This window comes from Brienomyrus brachyistius, unplaced genomic scaffold (assembly GCF_023856365.1).
Source record: "Brienomyrus brachyistius isolate T26 unplaced genomic scaffold, BBRACH_0.4 scaffold59, whole genome shotgun sequence".
Lineage (NCBI taxonomy): Eukaryota > Metazoa > Chordata > Actinopteri > Osteoglossiformes > Mormyridae > Brienomyrus > Brienomyrus brachyistius.
Genome location: NW_026042334.1, coordinates 1,645,482 through 1,671,558, shown reverse-complemented (window position 1 = coordinate 1,671,558; position 26,077 = coordinate 1,645,482). Strand labels below are relative to the sequence as shown.

At 45.7% G+C, this 26,077-nt stretch overlaps 2 protein-coding genes across 3 annotated transcripts in view; both read left to right on the top strand.

Moving 5' to 3' along the window:
* nlk2 (nemo-like kinase, type 2) overlaps positions 1-13,799 on the top strand; it is a 40,169-nt gene extending 26,370 nt beyond the window's left edge. The window contains 6 exon segments of the mRNA XM_049001504.1: positions 1,894-2,103; positions 3,106-3,207; positions 8,284-8,370; positions 9,550-9,748; positions 10,687-10,780; positions 10,860-13,799. Coding sequence (XP_048857461.1) covers positions 1,894-2,103; positions 3,106-3,207; positions 8,284-8,370; positions 9,550-9,748; positions 10,687-10,780; positions 10,860-10,914 — 747 coding nt within the window. The 3' untranslated portion in view covers positions 10,915-13,799.
* On the top strand, positions 13,601-22,206 carry lyrm9 (LYR motif containing 9). 2 transcript variants are annotated; one of them, XM_049001506.1, is made up of 7 exons: positions 13,601-13,719; positions 13,879-13,963; positions 14,417-15,362; positions 16,052-16,124; positions 16,240-16,377; positions 16,506-16,598; positions 16,888-22,206. In XM_049001506.1, exons 5-7 carry the CDS (start codon positions 16,252-16,254, stop codon positions 16,900-16,902), a joined length of 234 nt encoding a protein of 77 aa, XP_048857463.1. In that variant the 5' UTR covers positions 13,601-13,719; positions 13,879-13,963; positions 14,417-15,362; positions 16,052-16,124; positions 16,240-16,251; the 3' UTR covers positions 16,903-22,206. The 2 variants fall into 2 exon arrangements, with proteins under 2 accessions (XP_048857463.1, XP_048857462.1); XM_049001505.1 differs by having other exon boundaries at positions 14,417-15,521.
* The last annotated feature ends 3,871 nt before the right edge of the window (positions 22,207-26,077 follow it).

The following is a 26,077-nucleotide window of genomic DNA, read 5'->3' as shown; positions in this document are numbered from 1 at the left end:
GAACTATTTTTAAATTACTTCTGTCAGTTTCAACCAGATGTATATAAGCGTCAGTCCTTCTCTTAAACAGTACAGGAATTCCCCAAAATCATATGCTGACTTAAAATTGAGCCACAACATAATGCAGACACTCCCTGGGTTATGATGTATTCCGACTTTATGATGGGTGGATGTTTCTCACTTTCAGTACATTAATCAGTAAATTATAAGATATTCAGCACTATATTATAAAATGAGTTTTGTGTTGATGATTTAGCTTAACCGTAGGCTAATGCGAGTGCTGTAAGCGTGCTTAAGGTAGGCTAGGCTAGGCTGTGACGTTTTGTTAGGTAAGGTGTACTGTATTAAAATGCGTTTTTGCTTTGCAATGTTTTCACCTTATCGGAACGTAACCTGGGGGAGGGTCTGTATAATACTGATAATTTTGGCTTGATGGTCAGTGGTTGGCCCGGCTGATAATTGCGGGCTTTTGGTCGGCGGATCTGCTCGGGACGCGTAAGAGCGGTGCGGGCGAGGCTTGATGCATTGCACCATCTTCCTGACTGCAGCCTAGACCCCGAGTCCCCTGGAAGACTAATGTTACACATCCACTACGATCTATTGATTACTCCAGAGGTCGGACTCGGGCGGCCGGCTCTGTCAGGCGCTGATGTGTGACAGCGGCCGGCAGCGGCCCTATGCTTAGTGGCGACATGAGATGGAGGCGCTGCAAGAACATCACTGGCTTACGGAAAACAGACCCTGAAGGGTGGCGCCAAAACTAGTTAATCTGTAGCAGCTACCAGTAACGTCGTTGAACCCCCCCCCCCCCCCCCCGTCCCACTTTGCAAGGGTTACCTTGACAAGATCTGTCACGGTTACCTGCCCCCACCCAGGAGCCTTGGGAGATATCAGTTCAACAGGTGGAAGAGCATGGTCAGGAGACTCCAACCTTTCCCGATAGCATCAGCAGAGGGCTCTGTCATGGAGTTTTTGACGCCAACTCAATAGACTAACGACCGGCCTGATGAGTGCGTCATCCCAGCAAGGCCAAATTCCTGCTGATTTGTTTATTCTCTTAAAAACAACATGATTCAGTCATCAGGGACTGGCTGATCCTTAATCTCATTTCTCACAGATGTTGCAGAAGGACTCATTGCAGACTGGGTCCCAATATTAAGGCATGGATTATAAATAGCTGAAATGAATGACCAACATAATTTATCCCAGTAAACACTGAAACTATTGTTATAGATTTCGTACCACAATAAACAGCTGAAGTTGTATGGCTTCTTGAAGCTTGAAGCTCTAGTCATATTGGCGTACTCCATTCCTATACCCTAGGTCAACATCTTCCTCATCATTATCAGGGTTACATGAAGTACCAAAACATGTTTTCAGATTTTGACGTGCAGTGATGCTCTCCTAGGGTCACCACAAGGAGCTGTCCTCGGACCAGTGCTGTTTTTTTTAACCCAGAATTACCCCAGCAGTTAGTAAAGGTGTCGGGATGGACTCTGCCTCTAATGACCAGCAAGATTGTGGACTTTGTATTTGTGCTGACTTGTACTGGACATTTGTACAAACATAGATGCAGTGGGGAGTTTGTAGACTGGTGACCTGGGAGATTCTGAACTGTGATTTTTGCTTATGTAATTGACTGCTTATTTATTTCATTTAGTTAATTGTTTTAAAGTTATAAATTAAATTCTATATATAATATATAATTGAGTGTGTGTGTATGTGTATATATATATCACACGTACTTTATCGTTTTAATACTCTGTCATTTAAAACCAGATTACTTCTCATCAATTAGATCAGAATCAAGTTGTGTCGATATAATCAAGTACTTTTGCTTTATTGAACGGCATATTTTTAAAAATAATTGCTAATTTGATAACTGCATTTCAGATCTGCGATTTCGGTTTGGCCCGAGTGGAGGAGCTGGACAAGTCACGGCACATGACCCAGGAGGTGGTGACCCAGTACTACCGGGCCCCGGAGATCCTCATGGGCAGCCGGCATTATTCCAATGCCATCGACATCTGGTCCGTGGGCTGCATTTTCGCCGAACTCCTGGGCCGACGGATCCTCTTTCAGGCCCAGAGTCCCATCCAGCAGGTGTGTGCTTAGCACCCCCCCTGAAATGCTAGTCGCTAATTAGGCGCTAAACGCCACTCTAACTGGCGCTGTAGCACCGTAGTATTAGCGTTACGCTAACTACCATGCTAGCGCTAACTGCTATCTTGCCTTTAACTGCCATTTACTCTGTGGCAGTTCTGGGGGGTGCGCTTCTGAACTGAATGGAAGGGACCTCCGGGGGGGGGGTTACAGAAAGCCTCAGCGGGTGGTAAATGGAGGACGATTTACGTGAAAAATCTACCGGGTGGAGGTGTTGGAAGCCGTGGCCCCGCCTCTCTCGGGATAACATAGAAATCGGTGGCCCTTCCCATACCCCCCGTGGCCCTCGTTCGTCACCAGCCGTGGGTCCCGGTGGACGGGCACGTGTCACGCCGCGCCTGGCCATCGCTGCCTGCCCACACTCGCTATATTTATTATTATGTGTTTAAATTTTTTTAAAGGTCTCCTCAGGGGAGGAGCACTTTGTTCTATAAATATCCATCTGCAATGCATGTGAGACCCCCCCCCCCCACCATGCCACGCTGAGATCTGCACCAGCAGCAGTTCTCTCCTTTTTTCTTGTTTCCCCTCTTTTCTTTTCCTTTGGCTGAATCTTGAGTTTCCCTCTGATATCAGCCCCTCGCTCCTTCAGTTTGTTTTTCACTTTGCCTTTTAAACGACCTGCCTGTTTTTTTTTTTTTTTTTTTCTCCCTCTCCCTGTCTCTCTCTCTCTTTCCCTCCCTCTTTTCTCTCGCTCGCTCTCTCTCGGACACCGGGTGCCCATGCCCTGTCTCTCCGCTGGCTCTGAAATGGACACCCCCGCTCTTCGCCGTATTAATGTTTGATGAGCACGGTGAAAGGTCCGCGGTGTCAGTGTCACAGACCCCCTTCCCGTCTTCCACCTGACCGATCGGGGGGGGGGGGGGGCGTGAGGGGCTTTTTCGTGCACGTCCAGTGGGAAGGGGGTCAGCATTCTAACCCCCCACCCCCCGAACATTCCAGCTGGATTTGATCACAGATCTGCTGGGGACGCCATCGCTGGAGGCCATGAGGACGGCGTGTGAAGGGGCCAGGGCTCATATCCTCAGGGGACCCCATAAACAGGTGAGTACCATGGCGGGGCCATCTGTCTCGCAGGGTGCCAGTGTGCGCTGGGGGGGAGGGGGTATCTGGGAGTAATTCTTAGGGTGTGTTTCCTTTTGCTATGATGGGACGGGCTGCAAATTGGACCGCGGCCGACCTGCGCCTCAGTAGCAGCCCCGTTGGGTCGCCCGCCTGACGCCTTAATTAAGAGGCTGATTGATCAGCCCAGCAGGCGTGGCATTTCCCTTTTAATGGACCCAGCAAATGAAGCGTGGGGCTCTCTGCCTCCCTGCTTGCTGGCCTCGTCCATCACCACATGTCCCGCGTGAGCTGTGGTTAGTGGGAGCTCCAAAGGGTCCGAGTGGCGAGACATCGGTACCGAAGAGGTGTCTTCAGAAGCAGGTGCCCGCCGGAGGAACGGAGCCCGATACCCGTTACGTCTGGCGGGGTGGGGGTGCCCTTGACCCCACACCGGATGTTGACCCCTAGCTTGACCTTTGGACTCGCCACCCACCTCCTTTCCACAGGCCGTCCTGGGAACAGGATGTTTTTAATCATATCCGTCAGCTGGCGTTCAGGTTACAGGTAGCTGGGGGGGCGCAAGGTGCAGAGACATACCCCCACCCCACCCTGGCAAAGGGGGGACGGCTAGGGTTACGCCACATGACTTAGGGGGCGGAGAATGGGGTGGGCTCATGCCATGCATGAAACATTCATGACCCACGGAGATGCGCGGAAAGGAGTGTCAGTGAGTGGCCGGTGTCGGGCACAGGGTATGGGGGGGGGGGGGGGGCTTGGAGCAATGGGTGCTTTGTGCTGCAGTGTGGCGAACAGGAGGGCGCATTCTGGCCTGTACAGGTGGGGTGGCGGCGGGCCAGCGCGGAAACACGATCTCAGCCGCACGCAGTCCTCGCTAATGCCGGCTGCGTGTTTGCGGTGAGCTGTCGGAGGGGGGGGCCTGCAAAGCAGCGACGCAGATACCGAGACAGACAGGCATCCGGAAAACTCCAGGGAGGAGGGGGGGATTGAGCAGGGATCAGCGAGAGGAGCTGGGGGGTTGGGGGGTGGGGTGGGCGGGTGCAAGCACTGAAGAGACCTGTGATTCGAGGAGACGGAGGCCTCATTCGGATCAGACTGGGGAGTGGGAGACGGGGTGGGGGGCGGAGCGAGTCTTGAGGGAGTCTTCAGCAGAAACAAAGAGCTGCACAGAAGGGGAGGGGCGGCATGTTCAGTGTCGCTGCCCGGACTTCTGTGGGCAGGCCAGACACACCCAGGCAGGGGGCTGAGGAGTAGGTTCATGCTGGTTTTTCCTCTCCTCATGGGGCATCTTCTGCACAGTGTGCTCAAGGGCCTCGGAGTAGATCGACTGGCGGGTCGTTTGCCTAGTGACACGCCGATGGTCAGGTTACACCCCCACCCCTGAGATCATCCCCTTTCTGAGCACAGCACAGGTGGGGGGGCGTTAATCATCATGACACTGGGGTGGGGGGCACGGCTCCCTCATGAAAAGGGACACCTTGGCACCTGCAGAAAAGTGCCGGTTCTCTTAATACCCTGCCACCCCCCCCCACACACACACACACACACACACACACACACACACACACACTGAAAGTGGTGGCAAAAACGCATCCTTTCTCTACATTTGTCCTGTCACCCCACAGCCCCCTCCTAAAAAAAAAAAGAAATTATAAAAAATAGTCACACCCCAGATGGTTAATCTGTGCAAGATCCCCCCCCACCCGAAAGTCCAGAAGTGGAAGGGGCCACCACCACTCAGTGTTATCACTGTGACTCCTCCCCCACCCCTCCTGCTGGTGGCCCTGAACCCCCATACCCAGAATGCTTTGTGGGCCCCAGTATCGACGCAACGCGATGGTGAGCAGTTTTTGGTGAGTCACATCCATTCTCATCATCCGCTTGCTTTCGGCACCAAGCCCGGACCACCCGGACTTAAATCAGTTATCCCCCACTACCGTGGGATTGTGTCCCTTCTGAAGGTGTCTGGTTCATTCCCCCCCCCCCTTGCTCGGAATACGAGAGAATTAATTCCACAAGCACTTTGAGGAAGACGTCTTGCCATCCTTTTTCTCTTTTCTGGTGGCCAAGCATCCATTGTCTGACTTCGAATCGTAATGCGTGCAGCGGACAGCGAAACAGCCGAAAAATAAACTTACTTACTTGTGTATAAAAAGTGTTCCGCCTTGGGAGGGATGAATCGGCACCCACTAAGCGGGTATTAATAATGCTAATAACATTAGCGGTGAGAAACGTGTGGCCATGTCAACCGCTCTCAGCCCGCCTGTCACAGCAAATTAGCATCAAGATGCCTCTGAAGCCAAATCCCCTTATCAGCCCGTTCCTAGAATCTAACCCCTCCACTCCCCATACCTCCAGGACTCTGCCCCCTGCCACACTTAGTGAGCATTTTATAGCAGGCTGAGGAGGGCCTTTGACACGCCCCCGCCGTTACTGACCCCCCCCCCCCATCGGCACCACCCCGGCATTCTCTGATTCCCTGTGGTAATTTGGCTGCTGCTGTTTTTTTAAAATTTATTTTATTGACACAGGAAGCTGACGGGGTGGGGGTGTGTGTGCTCCCTCTGGACAGAGGCGGTAATGCAGACCAGCGATGACGGGTTCCGCTATGGCCTGGCCTTTCCTTGTGAATCCGTGTGCCTTCTACAGCCTCCTTCCTCGGCTCCTGCTCATTTATATATTTTCTTGTGTAATTAGTAACTACAGTGCAAATCAGGGTTAATTAGTCATCTGCCTTTTTATGTAGCTTCAAGCGAGTAATCTGCCCCTGATCGCGGTGTACGAGGACCCCAGTGCCACGAGGAGGTGGTCATCATCTTTGAAAGATTGTCCCTGCAGGTTAGAGCTGGTCACTGGCTTCTCTGAGTCTGTGCCCCTTTGGGGGTGGGGGTTGTCTGGGGGGGGGAAAGCTCCAGTGCTGTTCTTGAGCGCCTTCCTAACCTGATTAGGAGGCCATATACCAGGTAACTGATGTCAGATCCTGCTTACAAACGCTCAGAGAGAGGAGGCGAGATGGGGGGGTGGGGGGTTATGTGGCACGTTTATGTCTGACCCGCGGGGTTCGTCACGGCGTCTCCATCAGCACGTCGGCCCGGCAACCATGTGGGGCTGTAGCAGGATTTGTGGATTTGCAAGAATGAACATATGCACAGGCTAATCTGAGCTGTAACCCCGGGCCCCAAGATTTTTTACTGGTTTTTAGAGCAGCATTTAATGCTGTGCAGAGGGACGTCAGCCCAGCAGCCCCCCCCCCCCCCCCCCAATTTCATCCCTGGGGAGGGTCCCAAAGTACGCCAAAGCCTGTTCTTTTGGATGGGCGACAAGTTTGGTTAAACCAGTAGCGAACTTATGATTCTGTGTATTTATTATCCAGCCTTGGTGGGAGTGTAATAAATAAACTGGCGGCAAACGGCCCTGAGTGGCGGCAAGGCCCATACGCCCCTCCCCGCGAACGGGGTTCAGAGGAAGGCCGGCCCTTACGCCCCTCCCTGCGAACGGGGTTCAGAGGAAGGCCGGCCCTTACGCCCCTCCCTGCGAACGGGGTTCAGAGGAAGGCCGGCCCTTACGCCCCTCCCTGCGAACGGGGTTCAGAGCCATCAGCTGCTCCCAAAGCGTCACCCCGCTGTGGGCCGTCACCCCGCTGGCCGCTGACCTCTTCCGGGGGCCAAGCGGGCAGGCAGATATGCTGCATGTTGTGTGACTGATAGCCTTCGAGGTTTAAAGACCCAAAGCACTCTGCACCCGCCCCCCCCCCCCCCCCCCCCCCCCCAGCTGGGATCATACATATAGCTGGAGCGGATAACTCGGCTTAAAGTGCTTACAGAACAGTGAGGTAATCAGAGGAAAACAAAGCCCTGGGCTGTGGTGGGGGGGGGGTTATTGTCCTGGTGTGGAGGGGCAGGCCTTTCCCTACTGTCATGTTCTTAAATGTCACTTTGTCAGGTAACATGCACCTCTTGTGACGCATTTGCTTCCCCCCCCCCCAGTCACACTCCTAGCTACCTTCCAGAAGCATTCAAATGACCCCATCCCCACCTCCCAGATAATGTCCCGTTTGGTGAGGTTCGCCGTAAGCACGTGGAACTGCTTAGCCACCTGGACCCACTCCATCTCGGTTCCCGCCCCTGTCCAGTGCTCCACAGCTCACAGGTGTCTCCTACCCCCCCTCCACGTGGCAGGCATGATTTGGATGCCATGAGACCTGGTGTGAGACATCGACGGCTGATCTCAGAGGTGCACCACAGTCTGCGCAAGCTGGCCACGTTGATCTGTCTGGGGTCACGGGCCTCGCTAATCCCGGATTAATGTGCTGTGGGGGCTCGGTAGCGATGCAGAGACACGCGTGTGTGCCGTGTGCCGTGTGCACTGTCCATGGGAACCACGATGTTAACGGCATGCAAAAACTGCATTGGTTTGTGGCTCAGCGGGTCAAGACACTGGGCCTATCACCGGAAGGTCATCGGTTCAAATCCCAGGGTTGGCAGTGTGATTTTTTTTTTTGCTGTTGGGGCCCCCTGACCAAGCCCTTCACTCCAGTTGTAGAGAAAGGTGTCTCCTACTTGGAACACATCCACACTGCAGCCTGCATCAAACACACTGGGGGTATCCTCAACAAGCTGGTCACACCTGGGACTCCTAGCGTCCCCCAGACCCACCCCCCACCCCCCCCTCCCCAATCCACAGAGCACTGGGGGAACAAAATAAATGAACTGGTCTCCCCTCCCGGTCAGTGTATGTCACCAGCCAGGACCTCCATCTGTGTGCTCAGGAGACCCTAACCAGGAAAAACAAAGCAGCTCGATCAACTTTTAGACTGCCACTGGGGGTGGGGGGAAGGGGGGGTGGGTGTAATTAGAGGATAAAAATAGCTTGCACATTGTTTCCCATGTCCCTGCTCACTGAGATGGAGCTGGCTGTGAGGGTAAGTTCATTCATGTAAAAGAACATGGTGGAAGGTGGATTTTTTTTTTAATTATCTGAAAGGTTTGGGCACTGATTCAGCATAAGATTGCCTTTGTCATGGTTGGTGATGTGCCGTGTCATTTCCTGTCTCCACAGCCATCACTTCCTGTCTTGTACACCCTGTCCAGCCAGGCCACCCACGAAGCAGTGCACCTCCTGTGCAGAATGCTCGTGTTCGACCCGGTGAGTCCCGTTGGGGGGGGGGGAATCATTCCTCTGTGGAGATGACTGTGTGATATGGGGGTTGTGATTATCATCCATGCTGACAGTCTCATACTGTGTGTGTCTGTGAGTGTGTGTGTGTGGTGTGTGTGACCCCCCCAATCCCTGTCCCACGCAGAGAGGTCCTCAGGGCACTGAACTTGACCTCTCACAAGCCCCACCCCCCGTTACCAATGGTGAAGTCAACTGGAATATGCTGATGTCCGCAGGACGTGTAGGTTTAAGGAAGTTTTAAGCTGTGTGCCGGGGTAACTTTCTGGCACCCTCCATAAACTTGGCATGACTTTTAGGAGCCCGCTTCACTCCGTTCGGGTTTACATAGTGCTCGTTTTGGATAGATACATTGAGGGGCTGCAGGTAAGGACAACAACACAGACAAAACAGGCAGCTCTATGCTGTTTTCAAATTCTATGTCGGGGAGGAAGCCAGACATACATTGAAGGAAAACGAATACTGTTCTTCTTGTTAGTTATGGGAGTTTAAAACCCCCCGGGGGGGGAGGAACGGGGGTCAAAAACCATGTGGCTGCCCACCCAGGGTCATGTTAGCTTTGTCAGAAAGAGATTTATACGTCATATATCATGGACACGGTAGACCCTCCACAGAGAAACAGGCCGTAAATACTGGAAATGGGAGCCCTTTTTTCCCCCTGGAGTCCGGGGGCTTATTTCTACCACCAGGAATTACACGGCAAGATATGGGTGCACTTTGTGTGCCGAGGACATGGGGGCGCCGTTTCACAACTTCAGTGTTACACAGGCCTTAGAGGAATGACTGCTCAATACTTGCCTGAGGATTGGTACATCCCCCCCCTCCCCCACACACATTTCAAAGCTAAATAATTACTAGCAATTAGAGACAGAACATCTTAGCTAGTGAGCAGAACATGCTGCTTCAACATCTTTTTAATTATTTAATATTTTGTGTAGTGACTGTTTGTGGTCAGCAGGGGGCGCCCAAACCTCAGGAGCACCATGCCAATGCGTGGATGTAATGGTGGTAAACACCACCACCGTCCCCACTGAGCCACTATGCCGCCCCTATTTCATTAACAAAAGCATAGATGAATTTAAATGGGATGGCATCCGGAGCAGGCCGTTTACATGACCCCCGCATCCCTGTGACCGGAATTCTGTATAGTCGAAGCGGATCTCTGCCAAGGACGCGCTGGCACACCCCTACCTGGACGAGGGTCGGCTGCGTTACCACACCTGCATGTGCAAGTGCTGCTGCTCCACCTCATCCGGGCGCGTCTACACCAGCGACTTCGAACCCGTCACCAACCCCAAGTTCGATGACGGCTTTGAGAAGAACCTCACCTCCGTGCGGCAGGTGAAAGGTCAGTGGCGTTCCCCTTGCCCGTCCCACAGCCTCACAAAACCGCCCCCCCCCCTTGCTTTTATCCCGCAGCACTGCAGCCTTGACGGGAAAGTCCTTGACAGGCTCTTCCAGTACCTTGAGTCTCAGGCAGTGGCCTGCTCTCGCCGGCTGATTGGCTGCCTCTGATTCCGCCCACATCCTGTTCTGCCACAGAGCAACTTTACGGCAAGCCCAAGAATCTAATTGGTTAAGTAGCGCAGGAAGATCACTGCGCTGTTAGCTAATGAAATCCGCAACCGGGCTCCTCCTTTAATTCGGTTGTTTTCCTCATTCTGGAGCTTGAGATTGGCGGCAGCCTGTCCTGTCATCAGGTATTAGAAAGCGGCCGCTCAAGGCAGGCTTACTGTAAAGAGAGCCAAAAATAAACCTGGCTTCCCACATCCTCTTCCTGCTCCTCGTGTGCTATTTCCACTAAAGGATTAGCCCGTTTCTAGGTAGTCAAGGGTTTGTTGTCTTAAGAAGCTATACAGTGCAGATCCTGAACAGGGTAACCCAGCTTAGTGTCTTAGCTGCCACCCTGCCTGTGTTGTGCAGCCTTGGTTAACATTACACTCTGTGCTCTGCTGAGCTGGTATGCATTAAAGCCTGTGCTCTCTGCTGTTGTTGGGTAGCATCTGCTGACGGCTGAACTCCCCTCCCCCAGTCCAGCGAGCAGCACTCTGCCTGCGAGGCCTGATCCGGACCATAAACCCCACTGCTATCCGTGTTCCTGTCCTGTTTCTGTGTAGCGAAGCTTTGCGTCCATTGATGTGCTTCTCAGCTAATGAGTTCCCCCCCATTCAAAGCCTACGGGCCCCGCCCTTGATTCTGCCGTGGTCCGGCTCAAGTGGCACTTACCCCGACGGCACTGCCCCTAACCCCCCGCCTCCTCCGCCCTCTGTCTCTGCCCCTCCACAGAGATCATCCATCAGTTCATCCTGGAGCAGCAGAAGGGTAACAGAGTGCCTCTGTGCATCAACCCACAGTCTGCAGCCTTCAAGAGCTTCATCAGGTATGGAGGGAACACCTGAGGTCATCTATAGTAACTATAAAATGCCAAAATCTCACACCCCTCCCTGTCCTCTGCCCAGCTCCACGGTGGCCCAGCCGTCAGAGATGCCCCCGTCCCCCCTGGTGTGGGAGTAGCCCCGGTGGATGGCCAGCACACCTCTCCCACGCGCCCGACTACTGAGGAACTAGGAGTCCGAAAACCTACGTAGCATTTCACTGGAGTCTAGGACTAGCTGTGTCGATAGTGTGTACTGTAACCTTAACTAATGAAGTTTTCAAAGAATCAACCACTGCTGTGCGCGGGCAGGGCCGGGGCCCGGGCCCGCCGGCGGGGTCATGTGTGCGCACGTGCGTGCACTCGGACGTCCGGGCTGGCGCCGGGCCGTGGCGGCAGTGGCGGTGCCTATCACGTGCCCGTGTGGTCAGCAGCAGAAGTGGGCAACCGCCGGGGTCTCGGAATGTACCGGCAAGGGCGGGGCTGGAAGGCGATGCTCACGGGGCCACAGCAAGGAGGCGTGGAACACAATACCTAACCACCACGCAACCCCCCCCCCCCCCCCCCCCATGATGCTTAATAGCCTGTCAGTGGGGCCGCGGCCTGGCTGTGCTTTTTCTTTTGTTGTGCAGTGCTTACCCATCTGTTTTTGCGGACTCTCCCTGTCCCCCCCCCCCCCCCAACCCCCCCAGGACAGAAAGCCAGTATTTGCTGGAAGGGCCTGTATGTTGTGCAATGGTGCTAGACTCGGATTTGACTGGCACCTCCAGCAGCATGTCAGTATTAGTAGGCCTTGGTCAGCCGGGGGCTGAGAACAGAGTGCTGGGGGGGGACATGGGAATCCGCCTGCCTGCAGATTCAGGGGCTGTTCAGGGGCCACTGTGGGGCAAGCCTGCTTATTTTTTTGTTGTTTACTTTTAATAAATTATTTTCAGAACCGGCTTTTGGCCAAAGTGGCTAAAAATGAAGAACTTTACAGGGCAAATCGGCAACGACGACCCCCCACCCCCACACACACACACACCCTCCCTCCCACCCTCCATGGCAGGGCAGGTGTACCAGGTGTCTGTCTTTAATGGAGATGGGGGTTCTTCATATAAAGATGCCGAGCATTAGGGAGTGGGGGTGCATCTGCGGTGCCTTCCCTTGTCAGCTGTTTGCCGCCCCCCCCCCCTTCTTTTGGGAGCACCGGGTGGGAATGGGAGCATATCCTCTAGGTGCCCCGTGAGGGCATTGCACGGAACGTCACTAGTGTGAGGCGAGGCCGAGTTCCTGCCATGTTTATCTTACGGACGATGGCAAACCAAAAGAAGGATGCGAAAAAAGGAGAGAAGAAAATGAGAAAGAGAAGACAAGAAGGAGGCTTTAGGCCATAATTCATTTTAGAAGGTTGACTGAAGTTTCCAGACAGGTTGGCCTGTTTCCCGCTGCCGGGCTCTTGCACCGGCAGCTGTGGAGCCTGCGAGGTCTCGCTGGTGTCGGCATCAGACAGGAAGTGGTGTTCCCGCCCTTCCTGTAGCCACACCTCCCCTCCCCCCCAAAGCTGTGCTCTGGGGTACAGCTTCCAGAGACACGCATTTCCATATGCCGTCGTGGCAACCTGAGAGATTCTACATTGACGACGGTTGCCATCACGACGTGACAAACAGCAGCTTAATCCGATCTGCTTACACACACACACACACCTGAACCACTTGTCTGCACCTGCTCAGAAAAAGCCTGAAAATAAAACTATTTAATATATTTTTAGATTATTTTTTATTTCCTTTTATCATATGGCATGCATTTCCATGATCCACAGAATATGTGTACATAAGTGATAAATTAGTAGATTAAATTAAATCATAGAATCAAAATCGTAAAAAAAAACAAAAAAAAGTCGGACAGAATACTGCTGTATAGAACATAAATTAGTCTGCACATCTGTTAGGGCTGTGAATTTGATTTTATTTTTGAAAACTTATATATAATGTATAAATATCTATTTTCTTTTCTTTTCGTTTTTATTTTTCCCTGCACTGGAAAGTGTTTAAAGAAACAAATCGGAAAAACTTTTGAGCAACAAAAGAAAAAACAACCAATAATCATCCTGTGTACACTGCCAAGCTGTTGATTCGAGTTTCGAAGTAGAAGCTGTTCCCATTGATCTTAATTTTTTTATTTATTTTTTTTTGCTTTATCATGTTATTATTGATAATATAATTATTCCTATTTTTAGTTTTCTCCTGGTTTAGAAAAGAATGAAAAAAAAAACACTGAACTATTGTGTGTATATGTATATAATGGATTCAAAATGCTGTTCTCTACCTCCTGAGCTCTATAACTTGGTTGTTTACCTCCGTACTCAGAAACTTGAATGTCCCTTCCAGCTTTTATATTTAAATCACAGAGCATTTCCCCTTACCCCACACCCCCCTCCCCACTTGTACAATGAAACGGATTGCATTTGGGCCAGTGGAGGGGGCAGCAGGAACCAGTACTTTCTGAAATTGTACTTTTGACCCATACATTCTGGACTGTTAATTATTACCGTTCGCAGTCCAAAACGAGAATGACCCTCCACCTCCGTGGCCCAGAGGGGGAGGGAATTTGGCTGTGTGGAGTTTGTGATTTACCCCCCCCCCACCCCCTCCCTTTTTATTTTCATTTTATGTTTTGAAGACTTTGAATTTGAAGGAGGGTCCAAAAACATAAGTCTCCTGTGGGGCAAGCAGACGGGAAAACGAACCGTCGCTTGGTGTGAAAGATGAGGTCTGCCACTTTTCTTTGGACAAAATGTGAACTGGTACTTGTGCTATCAAAGGTTTTTATAAAACATTTAAAGTTTATACTCAGAGGTAATGTTATTTGATTATATAATACATTTTAAGATGTACAAATCCTGCTTTGGTCAGCCAGAAAGCCAGAGAAAGAAATGACCTGTTTTCCTGGGATGTTTTACTGTGGTAAATATCACCGGATGCTTTCTGAAAATGTAGATTTGAAGTACAGTGGTGAAACTCATTAAATGTGACATTTAAAGAAAGTCAGTGTTCTGTTTTTGTTTTTTCTTTTTCAAATGCCCCCCTCTCCTCTTCCTCATTTAACCTTTTTTTTCACCGTAGTTTTCAGCTGCCACCTAGTGGATTGTTGGTGTTTTACACGAGTGGCCAGTAATTCATACGCAATAAATCTGTATGGAACAACAAGGTGGGGAACGCTCTTTTCAAGCACGTCTCGGAAGATGTCTGCGGGCCAAATCATCTCTGACTGGATTCATAACTGTTTGTTGCTTAAAGCATCTACTGAAATCACCACGAAGTCTCACTGGGTGATTTTAATAGCAGCTCAATGATGTTTTGAGGTTTCGGTGCATTCTGCTTGACATCTACGCATTTTGTAATGGTGCTCCCTGCATGACTGATTAGTATAATATGATTTATTCATCCATAATCATAGAGAGAGAACATGAATACACATTATCTCCATACTCTTGATTGACTTAAAAGACCAGCACTAGCATGTAATGCAATTCTAGTTAGTCATGATTTGATTTTAATCATTTTAACCAGTGCTGTGTGTGGGCTGCAGGCCTTTGTGAGAGGCTCGGTCGTGCCTTCTGTCATGTCATGCCTTTCTTAACTGATTGTGATCATTGTTTAGCTTTCAGATCTGAGATATAACATGCATCCATGCGTGGTCTAATAGGTGGTGGTTCTTTGGAATCTACTGAATTCACGTGACTTGCTGTACATTGGAATCCATCCATATCAAAGGTAAGCTTTGTGTGTGTGTTGAATATCTAACCACTTCTGGTAATGATCACGCGACACGGCATGAGGCTTGAATAAACTCGGAATGGAAAATTTAAAAGTGCCGTTTCTAATTTATGGTTTGATCATTTCACTGAAATAGTAGCCAGATTGTTTATCATCCGGTTTTGTCTCTAGTACTGATTTAAATATGTAAAAGAAATCATGAATTATGTCAAGTATTTACTGTTAGATGTGTGATATTAAGAAACGTAATTAATTAATTGTCCTGTATTTAATTTATCCAGTAAAGAGCTGAGCAACAAATTTCAGAATTTCCGTGAAAAAAAATTATACTTGGAATCCCTGGATTTCATCGAGTTTCCCCTTTGGTGCCAATTTTAGTGGTGAAAGAGTGTTCTTTTAAAATATTAAATTAAATAGCCACAAACCACAATATTTTAACTTTTATTTGTCTTTCAGCCCAGAAATACAGATTCAACGTTTGAAATGAGGTTTTTCAACAATGTCCCTGGGACAGCTTTCACTACTTAATCCCCTTTTTGAATTTGACCTTTTGTAAATGAGGCTGTCCTAGAGCCAATGTGAAAGGCAATTGTTTTTTCCCCTAGAAGGCGAACTTACAAAGAACAAGAAGACGTGTAAAAACTCACCTGCGAGTTTGGGGGGATCCTGTGGGAAAAGCCATTGATAGGACGGTTGAGTCACCTCACAGGAGCGCATCCAGGGGCGGCTTCCCTGGGCCGGGGCAGATGCTGTCACTTTCCTCCGCATGCCCACAAAGAGAGCATTCATGCACGCCAGAAACGGGACCTTTTGCCGGCCTGGGAAGACTGGTTTGTGGGCCGGCCAGCTGGACGCCCTTGACTCACTGGGCAGCGCATGAGAGCGATCGGTCCAGATGGCAGGCAGTCAACACCTCGCGTTTGACAGCACAATTATTAAACCGGGAATGAATGTCACGATGGTGGAAAAGAGGGGATTCCTCACAAATCGTAATTCTGCTTTCAGAAATCACAGCTTGTGCTCGACATATGGCCGATCCATAGATTGAGGGAGATGGGTGCACAGCGTAATTGGCCGGGGGTAGATTTTTCAAGTCCCTATTATATTATAATAATATCAATACTTTATCAACTGCTAAATAAATCAGATGTATAGAGCAGTAGTTTTCAGGCGTCCAACGCACATATTTATATACAAAATCTAGCACACATGATGCAATAAACGAATGTTTATGTAGAAAAATATGTCAGTGGAATGGAGAACTTAAGTAGGATACTATAATAAATATTTGACACCACCATTACAATTTGTGTTTATTGTTGTCGCTGTTATCCTAATTCGTATTACAAAGTCCGCTGTTTTTTCGAATTACGAATGGATGTGTGTGCATTAAGTGTTCGTTCTCATTACTATAAGATGAGTAATTTTATAAGAATGTATTCTCAGCTAAAAAGATTATATTTGGCAAAATAGATCTGTGATCGCCTAGGAACCATGTATCTTTTAATGTTTCCTTCAGTGCCAGCTGCTGGTGCACAATGCTTCGGTGACGTTAGAAAGGACCTTCAGCGGCTGTCCACGTGTTTTAAAAAGTAAGGCTCTAGTTCATATATATTTATCTTCTTACAATAATAAGTAGTATCAGTTGTACGTTGCTGTCATCTTTGAAGTAAATGTTTCCCCCTTATCTTCGTCGCCTAAATTAAGGTACGCCCCGGCATGTCTCCTCTGCCAGGCGCCGAGATGGTCAGGACGCCAGTGCACCTATACCGGTACCTGCTACGTTGCTGCAAGCGCCTGCCTTCCCCGATCGTTCAGCAGCACTACCGGCACGCAGTGAGACAGGTAGCCTTCCCTTCCCGCCAAGTTTCCGGAAAGCGTGTTCACATGTAAATGGTCTCATTTCAGATTCTTCCCATATCACGAGTGTGAACCATAGTTGTGACTGACATTATTTCTCTGTAAATTCGCAGGGTTTTAATAGCCATGTGGATGAGGATGACCCTGAACGCATCCGGCAAATAATTAAACGGGCAATAGAAGACGCCGACTGGGTCTTGAATAAAGTAGGCAACTTTAGGAGCGGCTCGCTTGCCAGATTGATCATTATTTCTATTTAGAGGAGGTCGTCAACTTGTCCCTACGCGGGATAAACGTGTCCATGGAATACTCGTATGTGTCGTCACTACGTTTCAAACACCAGGTCCATGGAAAAAATATATTTTTTTTTATCAAAATGTCCTTCAGAATTCGCCATGGTGCTGACCGTTGCTCTTTTCGTCAGGTATTCAGTGCTTATGCATGGCCGATGTGAAAGCATTATATGTTAAGGTATGCATTTGTTTTTTGTTGCAGTACGAGAAAGAATGAAGAGGAGTTGGTGAAGAAGATGGCGGGCAGTGTGTGGCTCAGTGGGCTTAAGGCTCTGCATGATCAGAAGATCGTTGGTTCAAGGCCAGCCTCGGCACGTTTGCGGGTCCTTAAGCAAGGCCTTTAACCCCCGGCTCCCTGGGCGCTGCTATGGGTGGCTGCTCTTTGTGGCCAGCTGGCTCTCTCCTACAGAGAGCAGGCTGGAGGAGGTGTAGAGAGAGTTTCCCCATAGGGATCAGTAAAGTATCAGTTATTATTATTATTATTAGAATCAGTGTCGTCTTCCTCCGCAGGGTGTTTATCGGTATGCATGCTTGACCGTACTTGGGTACTTCTTTGCCGTCATCTTCTATTGCCAAAGTTCAATACTCAAGAACAGAAGTAAGGAGAAAACGGTATTAAACAAAAACAGTGGCTGTTGATCTTGCCTCGCCGCACATTCCAACGATGCACCGGCTGCATCTTTGCCAATGAAAATAATCTCTTAATTTATTGCTTTTCCAGGTTTGTTCTTGGAAAGCAAAAACGCTCTTACCAAGAACACAAGCGCAGTCTTTGTGTTCAATTTAGAATGAGAAGTTGCCAATCATCAGCAACGGGAAGTATGGTAAAATAAAGACAGTTAGTGTCAGCTGAGTAATTTTATTAAGAAGCCTACTTTTGTCTCCAGGGTGTACCATGTGATGGTGAAATATTAATCGATTCTCCTGAAAGTTAGCCTAATCTCTGCCGGACACCATCCTGCAACGAATAGGAAGTGAAAAAATTAAAGCTGCACCCTAAAAGGTGAGAAGCGGACTGTGCCCACCTGGACTGTGACTGTTGACCCAGTAGTTGGGTCATTCTGTATCAGATCACAAAGAAGAAAGAAAATTCACTGGTGTTAACTTACTGGGAAATCCCAAATATTTGATCTGTATCTAATAGTTTTGAAACTACAGCCTTTTGAATGTTTAATAAATTAATTGAATGTCGTCAAACGAGCTATTCAGTCCGACGTCTGACATTCATGGCCCTTTTGATATGACATGTGCACCTTTGAAACTTGCTTTCTGTAGAATTTGAAGATTAATAAGATCAGGTGTATCTTACATACTTACGTACAAGGCTCTGGAAATGCGTGTCTTATGGATGCACTTTAGATACCTTCATAATGCTTTATAACTCAGCATAAGAATTAAGGAAGCTTTGTAATGCATTATATATGAGAGCTTCACTGGAGTGTATGAAGTGTTATAATCAACAATGAAACGCCTTATGACTGTAAAATAGAAGATACTTTAATGCTTTATTAATTCTTATACTGATCATTATAATGCATTATGGATGCTTTGTAATGCATTATGAAGGTAACTAATGCGTTATATATGATGGCTTCAAGTCAAGTGTTACCCTTTTTTTTCCAGAAATAGATAATTTTATTGATTATCAAAACATATTAAAGCATTACCACCAGTAACATAAATACAGGGTAAAAAAATTTTCAAAACATAAACAATCATTGAATAGTATTTGGATTCATAATGACAAGTCAGCTTTTAAAAATATAATGTTGCAGATTTTGAGTAATACCTTTAATCTTTAGTCTATCATTTTGACAAACTTCAGAACATCAGTATCTCAAATAACACAATGACATATATTGCATACTTAAGTGGACATCGCATTACTCAGGAGTTAGTTTGGGAAAACGGTACATTTTGTTAATATCACTGGAACTAATTGTGTAACTGCAAGCACTGCTACCTTCAGTGTTAGGTGCACTGACGAGACAAGTGATATATTGTAACGATGGCCAGCATTTGTCTTTCCAAGACCTTGCAAGTCAAGAGAGATCGTGTTTGTGAAATTCGGACTTGAAATTGTCACTATAAATCTGAATACTATTTACTATAACTGTTTAAGCCCTGAAACAAATTTCTCACTGTATTTATCCATTACTGGTGATAAAATGTTTTTTGGCAATCAATAAAATTGTCTGTGAGATGCTGTTCAGCCAAATGTCTACTTCAATATTGGTTTATATACTAGAACTTGTGGCCATAAGTGGAAATTAGCAGGAGAACATTTTAAACTGAATTTGAGGAAGCACTTCTTTACACAGCGTGTAGTTGGAGTATGGAATAGTCTTCCTGCTAGTGTAGCACAAGCTAAAACCCTGGCTTCCTTTAAATCCGAGCTAGATAAGATTTGAACATCTCTGAGCTATTAGTTAAGTTCTCCCCAAACTAGCTTTGTAAATTGTTTTTATGTTCTTATGTTTAACTTATGTTTGGCTTGATAATCGATATTCTCCAGTAACTCCGGCTACCATATATATAAATGACTTACAAAGTCAAGTAAAGTATTAGCCGATACTAATAGCGACTTAGAGATGTCCAAACATAATTAAGCCAGACCAAACTGGTTTTGTAAGGTCAAGATACGGTTCTGATAATGTACGTCAAGCACTCGGTGTAACTCAATACTCACAAAAGCCCAGCATTAATAGTTTCATTAGATACTGAAAAAGCATTTGATCGCGTAGAATGGCCTTTATTTGCAGCATCAGAAAAGATTAGTCTTGGCCCAAACTTCATCCATATAGTTAAAACTCTTTATACCAACCCAGTCACAACTGTTAATACAAATTGCCTGATGTCTGAGTTTTTCTCTGTACGTAGAGGCTGTAGATAGGGATGCCCCTTATCACCCTTATTTACCCTAGTTATTGAACTCCTGGCGGAGTCCATTAGGGCTAACCCAGATATCTGCGGAATTACCGCGGGTAAAGAAAAACATTGTCCATCTCAATTTGCAGACGATGTACTACTTTTAAAAAAAAAAAAAAAATATCCTGATAGATCAGTTACAGCTGTTTTGAAAACCCGATAGTGAATTATCCGGTTGTTAAATAAACTGTAGCATAACCTTTGAATCTTCCCCAAGATGGATTTACACATTTTCCTTTTCGTACCTCTGAAAGAGGATTTACCTACCTGGGTATCTTTGTTACCCCTGACTTTCTGACAATCTGTTCCAGGCTAATTTCCCTCCTCTAGTACAAAGAATTAAAAGGGACTTAGAGAAATGGTCGTCTCTACCAACTTCTTTCCTTGGTGGGATTAATGTTGTAAAAATGAACATACTTCTTTTGGTAAGTTATTTCAGAATCTTCCATGTTATATAAAGCTATCATTTTTTAAATCCTTGAACTCTCTTATTTCTTGCTCGATTTGAAAGAATAAACACCTGAGAGTCACATTTTCTAAACTTACCAAACCTAAAAATCTTGGAGGATTGTCTTTGCCTAACTTGTAATTATATTATTGGTCTCCCCATATTAGAAATATGAAGACTCGGTTCATGTGTCGACATGAATCCCTATGATTTTCTTTGTAATCATTAGCTTGTCACCCTTATTTGCCAAAAAAATTGCTTTTTATTTATAACATACATCAGATTTCTTCAGTCAAGGTTAATACTATTATTTATAATTCGTTGTTAATATGGAGAGATGTGAAAAAGTATTTTAAAATCCCTCCAATTCTGTCTCTACACTCCCCTTTAGCATTAAATCCTGATTTTCCTGGTCAGCTTAGGAACATTGGTTTATTAGAATGGAGGGTATATCATTTGTTAGATTTCTCAGATCTACTAATCAATGGCTCCTTAATGTTTTTTGAACAACTTAGGACTGACTTTGACATCCCACATAAGGAATTTTACAAATTCTTTCAGATACGACACATTGTTAACTCTCTGTTAAAGGCGATGTTGGTTACTCTTAAACATTTCAGATCTTGAATATCTTTTGCTTTCTCCCAAGATACTCTAGTGCAGAAGTGGTCAGTCTTATCCGCTAAGGGCCGGTGTGTGTGCAGGTTTTTGGGGTAACCGTTAGGTCAGCTGTTCAAACCCAGATGTGAGGACTCTTCAGCCAATCAGTCCTCTAATCAGTAATCCAATTTTGGGAATTGCAGTGAAAACCTGCACACACTGCGACCCTTTCTGGATAAGATTGCTCACCGCTGCTCTAGGGTAAGAATTCTGAGATCTACTCCTTACTTCTGTTTTCAGACTCAGCATCTCTCGATGCTTTGAATCCCATTTGGGAACAGGATCTGGAAATAACCTTTAGTTCTGCAATATGGAAAGAAATTTGTAACAGTATTCTTCCTAGATGTACTTCGATCTCAATCCATGAACAAAATGTTAAGTTTTTTCACAGGACATACTATACATCAGTTCGAATGCACAAAATGTTTCCTAACACTTCAAACTTGTGTTTCGGTCTTGTGAACATTTACAAAAGTTCTGGAAAGAGGTTTTCTAATCCAAAATATTATCAAGAAGCAATTTACTACGTCCCCTGTTTTTTATTGTATTATATTTCTGATGATTATTTCACACTGGATATAAAAAATATGCTCACTACTCTTGTTTCTGGCAGAAAAATGTATTTTACTTCACTGATCTACTCCTCATGTTCCCACTGTTAATATGTGGTTGACACCAATATCAGCCCTTTTCCCAATGGAACAATTGATACATGATCTAAACCACAAATCGGACAGATTCTGGAAACTCTAGAGACCTGTATACTCTTATCTACAAGATCCTGCAAAGTAATATTATTCTGAGTGCGTTTTTGTTTGCTTGCTAGTTTATTTTTTTCTAACAGCACTGTTGGAGCGGGGTGGAGGGGGGGTGTATATGTGGATGTGAATTGTATGTTTTTTTTTTGTTGTGAGATTCTCTTCAGATTTATGCACGGTAAAAATATGAACACGATGCTTAACTGCCCACATGGTCGAATGAGGAAATGAAAATCGAGCACATTTCCAAACATTATTCTGATACTCCTGTAGTAGTAATACTTCTGGTTACTGCATAAACATGGTCTAACTGAGTGCTTTGTCAAGCATCTTGTTCAAGTGGGGAGCTCTCAAAGGGGGTATCATTTTGTTTTGAAATTCTGGCCATTTCAGAGCCTTGAAGGAGGAAAAGTGCTTAAGTGAAACTTAGATAAGTGTGATACTTGAGCCCATGGCTGGACACAAACAGGCGTAGAAGTTCCTGTTCGACTGAAATGGAAGGAAACTGGCAGAGGTGTGATGATATCGGCAGGGTGAAATTATGGGCCCTTTGAAAAGTCGCTAATGGGGTCAACAGCAAATGGCGAAGATGACGTTCTAGATAAACACTTCCCCCTTCCACTGACAAATGAATGAGTTGGATTCAGGAAACAAGCGATATTTTTGTAATACGATTCATTGCCACATACTTTTAACGTTGACTGGAATTAAATGGCTTTAAAGACAATAGGATTACGGACTGGCCAGTTTATTTACTTGACATCATTTATCAGTTGCACTTCTGCTCTTCCCTAAACTATAAATGTAATAACAACAGGAGAGTATGCTGCTAAAACGAAACATTCAAATGGAAATCTGCTTCTGAAAGACTATTGGAGGTTTTCACCAAAAGTATGGTGTCAATGATTAAGAAAGGGGTTTTACATCTCAAAACAGATTGTTACAGATCCATAAACATTTTGTGATAAAGGAAATTAATTTTCGGTTTTTCTGATGTTAGAAAAAATGCACAACATTTACAATTTATGAGATTTCTTTCATTTATGAATGTAAATACTGAAAATGGCTTCTATGCAAATAAATACCACTATTATATTGTTTGTTTTGAACAACATGCTTGGCTAATTGTTGGATTTTTTTTTTTTTCCAGTGTTGCCAAAATAATTTGGCACATGTTATATAATGCAGCGTTTTAATTACTTCAACTGAGTCATTCCATGTTAAATCACCATGCTGGAGAAAAATTTCCCAGGTCACCCTCTCAGATTCCCCTGAAAAAAATCACAGGTGCTCCGATACCAAACTTATGGAGAAATCCCAAATATTTGGTCAGTATCTCTAGTACTTTAGAAACTACAGCCCTGTGAATTTTTTAATTAATTTTATGTGTTTTGCCAAACAAATCAACTTCTCAGCCCCTTTGACATTACACATACAGCCTTAAAATTTTGTGACCAGGACCAAATTTGTCTGTACAATTCAAAAATGTAATCAGATTAGGTGTATCTTAAATTAATTTTTATATAGCACCTTTCATAACGGAGTGACCCCAAGGCGCTTTACATGTATGTGTTGTAATACATTACTACATCATACACCAATCAGCCATAAAATTAAATCACTTGATAAATATTGTGTTGTTCCTCTTCAGGCTGCCAAAACAGCTCTGACCCGTCGAGGCACGGACTCCACAAGACCTCTGAAGGTGTCTTGTGGTATCTGGCACCAAAACGTAAGCCTGTAAATTGCTAGGTGGAGCATCCTTGGATTGGACACCCTGAAAAAGTAAAATGTTATATTTAGACAAAATTCAAATTTCATTACTAAATTGACTAACACCACATTTATGAATAAGATGAATTTCTGTGTATTTAGGTGTATTGTCTTATTTTTAGGAAATCTTTAACAAGTATAATTTTCTAACTGCACTGGCAGATAATTTTGCTAATTTGAGGCCGTCTCGTCTCAAAACGGAAACAGACTAATTTGAAAGCCTATTTTTTGCAGTGGACTTGTTTGCCCAGGATATCTCACAGATCTTCGATCAGCATGAGATCTGGGGAATTTGGAGGCCAGGTTAACACCTTTAACTCTTTGTAATATTCCTTAAACCATTCCTGAACAATTTTTTGCGGTCTGGCAAGGTGCATTATCCTGCTGAAAGAGGCCACTGCCATTGGGGAATACCGTCGCCATAAAGGGGTGTACTTGGTCTGCAGCAGTGTTTAGGTAGGTGGTAGGTAGAACATTGCCCAGAGCATCACATGGCCTCACCTGACTAGCCTTCTTCCCGTAGTCCAGCTTCACAACAGTATTATAGTCTGTCAAAAATGACCCAACCATATTCTCTGTGCAGCCTGTCCAAATGACAATCATATTAACCTGCCACACCTCAATGACCATTTTTAATGACTAACGTGTGACACACTAAGTCATGGCACATTTAATAAATCACTTCGGTTTTAATTCATAGACATAATTATCATAAATTAATTTTGTTACAGTATGGGAAGGGAAGGCAAGTTTACTATACATAAAGACATAAAATAAGAAAATAAAATAGAAAACATATTAAATAAGCTAAAATAAAACAGTAATAGCATAATATTATATGTATATATTTTTATTTATAAAATGCAATAGTGATAAAAACAAAATAAAAGCAGCAGAATGTTTTTGCGTAGATTTAAAAGCACATTTGCGGCTCAGCTGGGGTCCATATACTGTCAGAAAAAAACGTATCACTTCTGTAATAGTTTGTATATTAAACGGCTCGACTACAACATCTGGATTATCTTGAGTAACCAGGTCATGATTTCTGGTAAGAGACATTGCTGTGAATTTTTCACATGTATTTTTTGGCTCTTTAATTACCACAGAATGAATGTCATTCGGCCCCATTATATTCGAGAGAAGCCCAACGTTTCTTCAGCCAATACCTCCAATACTAGGCAATTCTCAGCAGAACAGGTTTGGAGTGAACTGCCCCTTTAAAGTCAGTACTAAAAGTTAAGGGGAGCCAGTGCTGTCATTTTACAAAGAATAACGAGTTAATTTTTTCTTGGTATTTATTAAAATTCTAGCAGCAGAATTCAGACAGAGTGTTAGCTGCCTAATGGCCTTTTTGGAAGGCCGGTCGGAAGAGCATCACAATGACGCATCATACTGTAAAGAATGGCATGAACACGCGTCTCCAAGCCTCTCCTGGACACGGAGCCTCTGAATTTAGCTATATTTTTCAAATGATTATCTATAAATTCAAGGTATGCCTAAATATAGGTTTCACACCTGTTTCTTTAATTAATTAACAGTTACAACAGGAATAAGGTATCAAACCTACCTTGGCACGCGTTGTACTGCATTTACAGTTGAGCAGTCGAGTTTTTTTGTAATTTGACATAGAACTGCAATTGCCTGGCCCTAGCGCAGGAGGTTACATTGTGTACCTAGTGAACTACGCTAACAGGCTAATTGGGAGGCCTACTCGCTGGAAGGTGGCCAGGTAAGACCATCTGCGGATTAAAGGGTCAGGGTAAAGAACATGGGGATGAGAGGACAGGGAGGAAAATGTGGCAGCGGACATCCGCGTAGGTGTACGAGTACTTCGGATCAGTTGCTTTGTCTGGGTCGGAGCTTTCCTGTCTTGTGCTGATGCTCTCGGTGAATTTACCGCATCTGATGGGTAGCCTTCTCTGTGAAGATACTGAAAAGAGGAGGAGCTGGCTGAGCAGGTAGTGCAGGCCCATCTGGATTTCAAAGTAGAAAAGAGCATTGTAGCTATGGCCCTTTTCCTTATTAGAAAAGGAAACAGAATAGTTATGGGTGAGCAGGTTTTGGGGGTTGTCCCTGAGATACACTTGCCATCTGAGTGGGCTGGTAGAGGCATGCCCAAGGAGGAAGCATCAATGATTAACAGGGGCTCTTTCTTCAGAAATGGGAACTCCTATTTTTGTTGTCTTTGTGGGTTTTATTGTCAGGAATGTTATGACTAGTTTTCCAAGTATTAATGGCCACAAGGAAGAATATGTGGCCCAGATATGGTGCAGGCCTTCAGGCTCTGCTTGCAGTGTGATTGCAGTTGTTCATCTGGTTGTTGATCTTGTCAGGTCTTGATTGTACGGGGATAACCCCCCTATTGAGAGTACTTGTGTAGCATGAGAAGCTGATGCCTATATGTACTGTCGCCCTGGAGGGGCGTACAGAATATAGGATAGAGTTTTGATTTTTTTTTTTATTTTATTTAGTTTTTACGTTTGTATCGTTTTCAAATTTCATTCGAAATCCAGCTGGCTTGCAGTGTGGTTTTATTAGTTTTTGCTTTAAATATATATTTCTGTTTAGCTTTTCATGTATTTTAGCTTCTGTTTTGATTACTTTATTTCTAAGGATGTAGTAGTAGAGCTATTTTATGCAAGGGCATAGGTTTGGTTTCAACATTGTTATGGGCCAAATCAACCCCGAACTCCCACCACCTAAACACGCACGGTATCCCACCATATCTGTGAAGACGTGTCCCTACAGTCCATCCCCAAACATACTTTTTGTGTGCGCTCTTTAGAGAATCCTACATGAACACACAAAAATCCAGATATTATTAA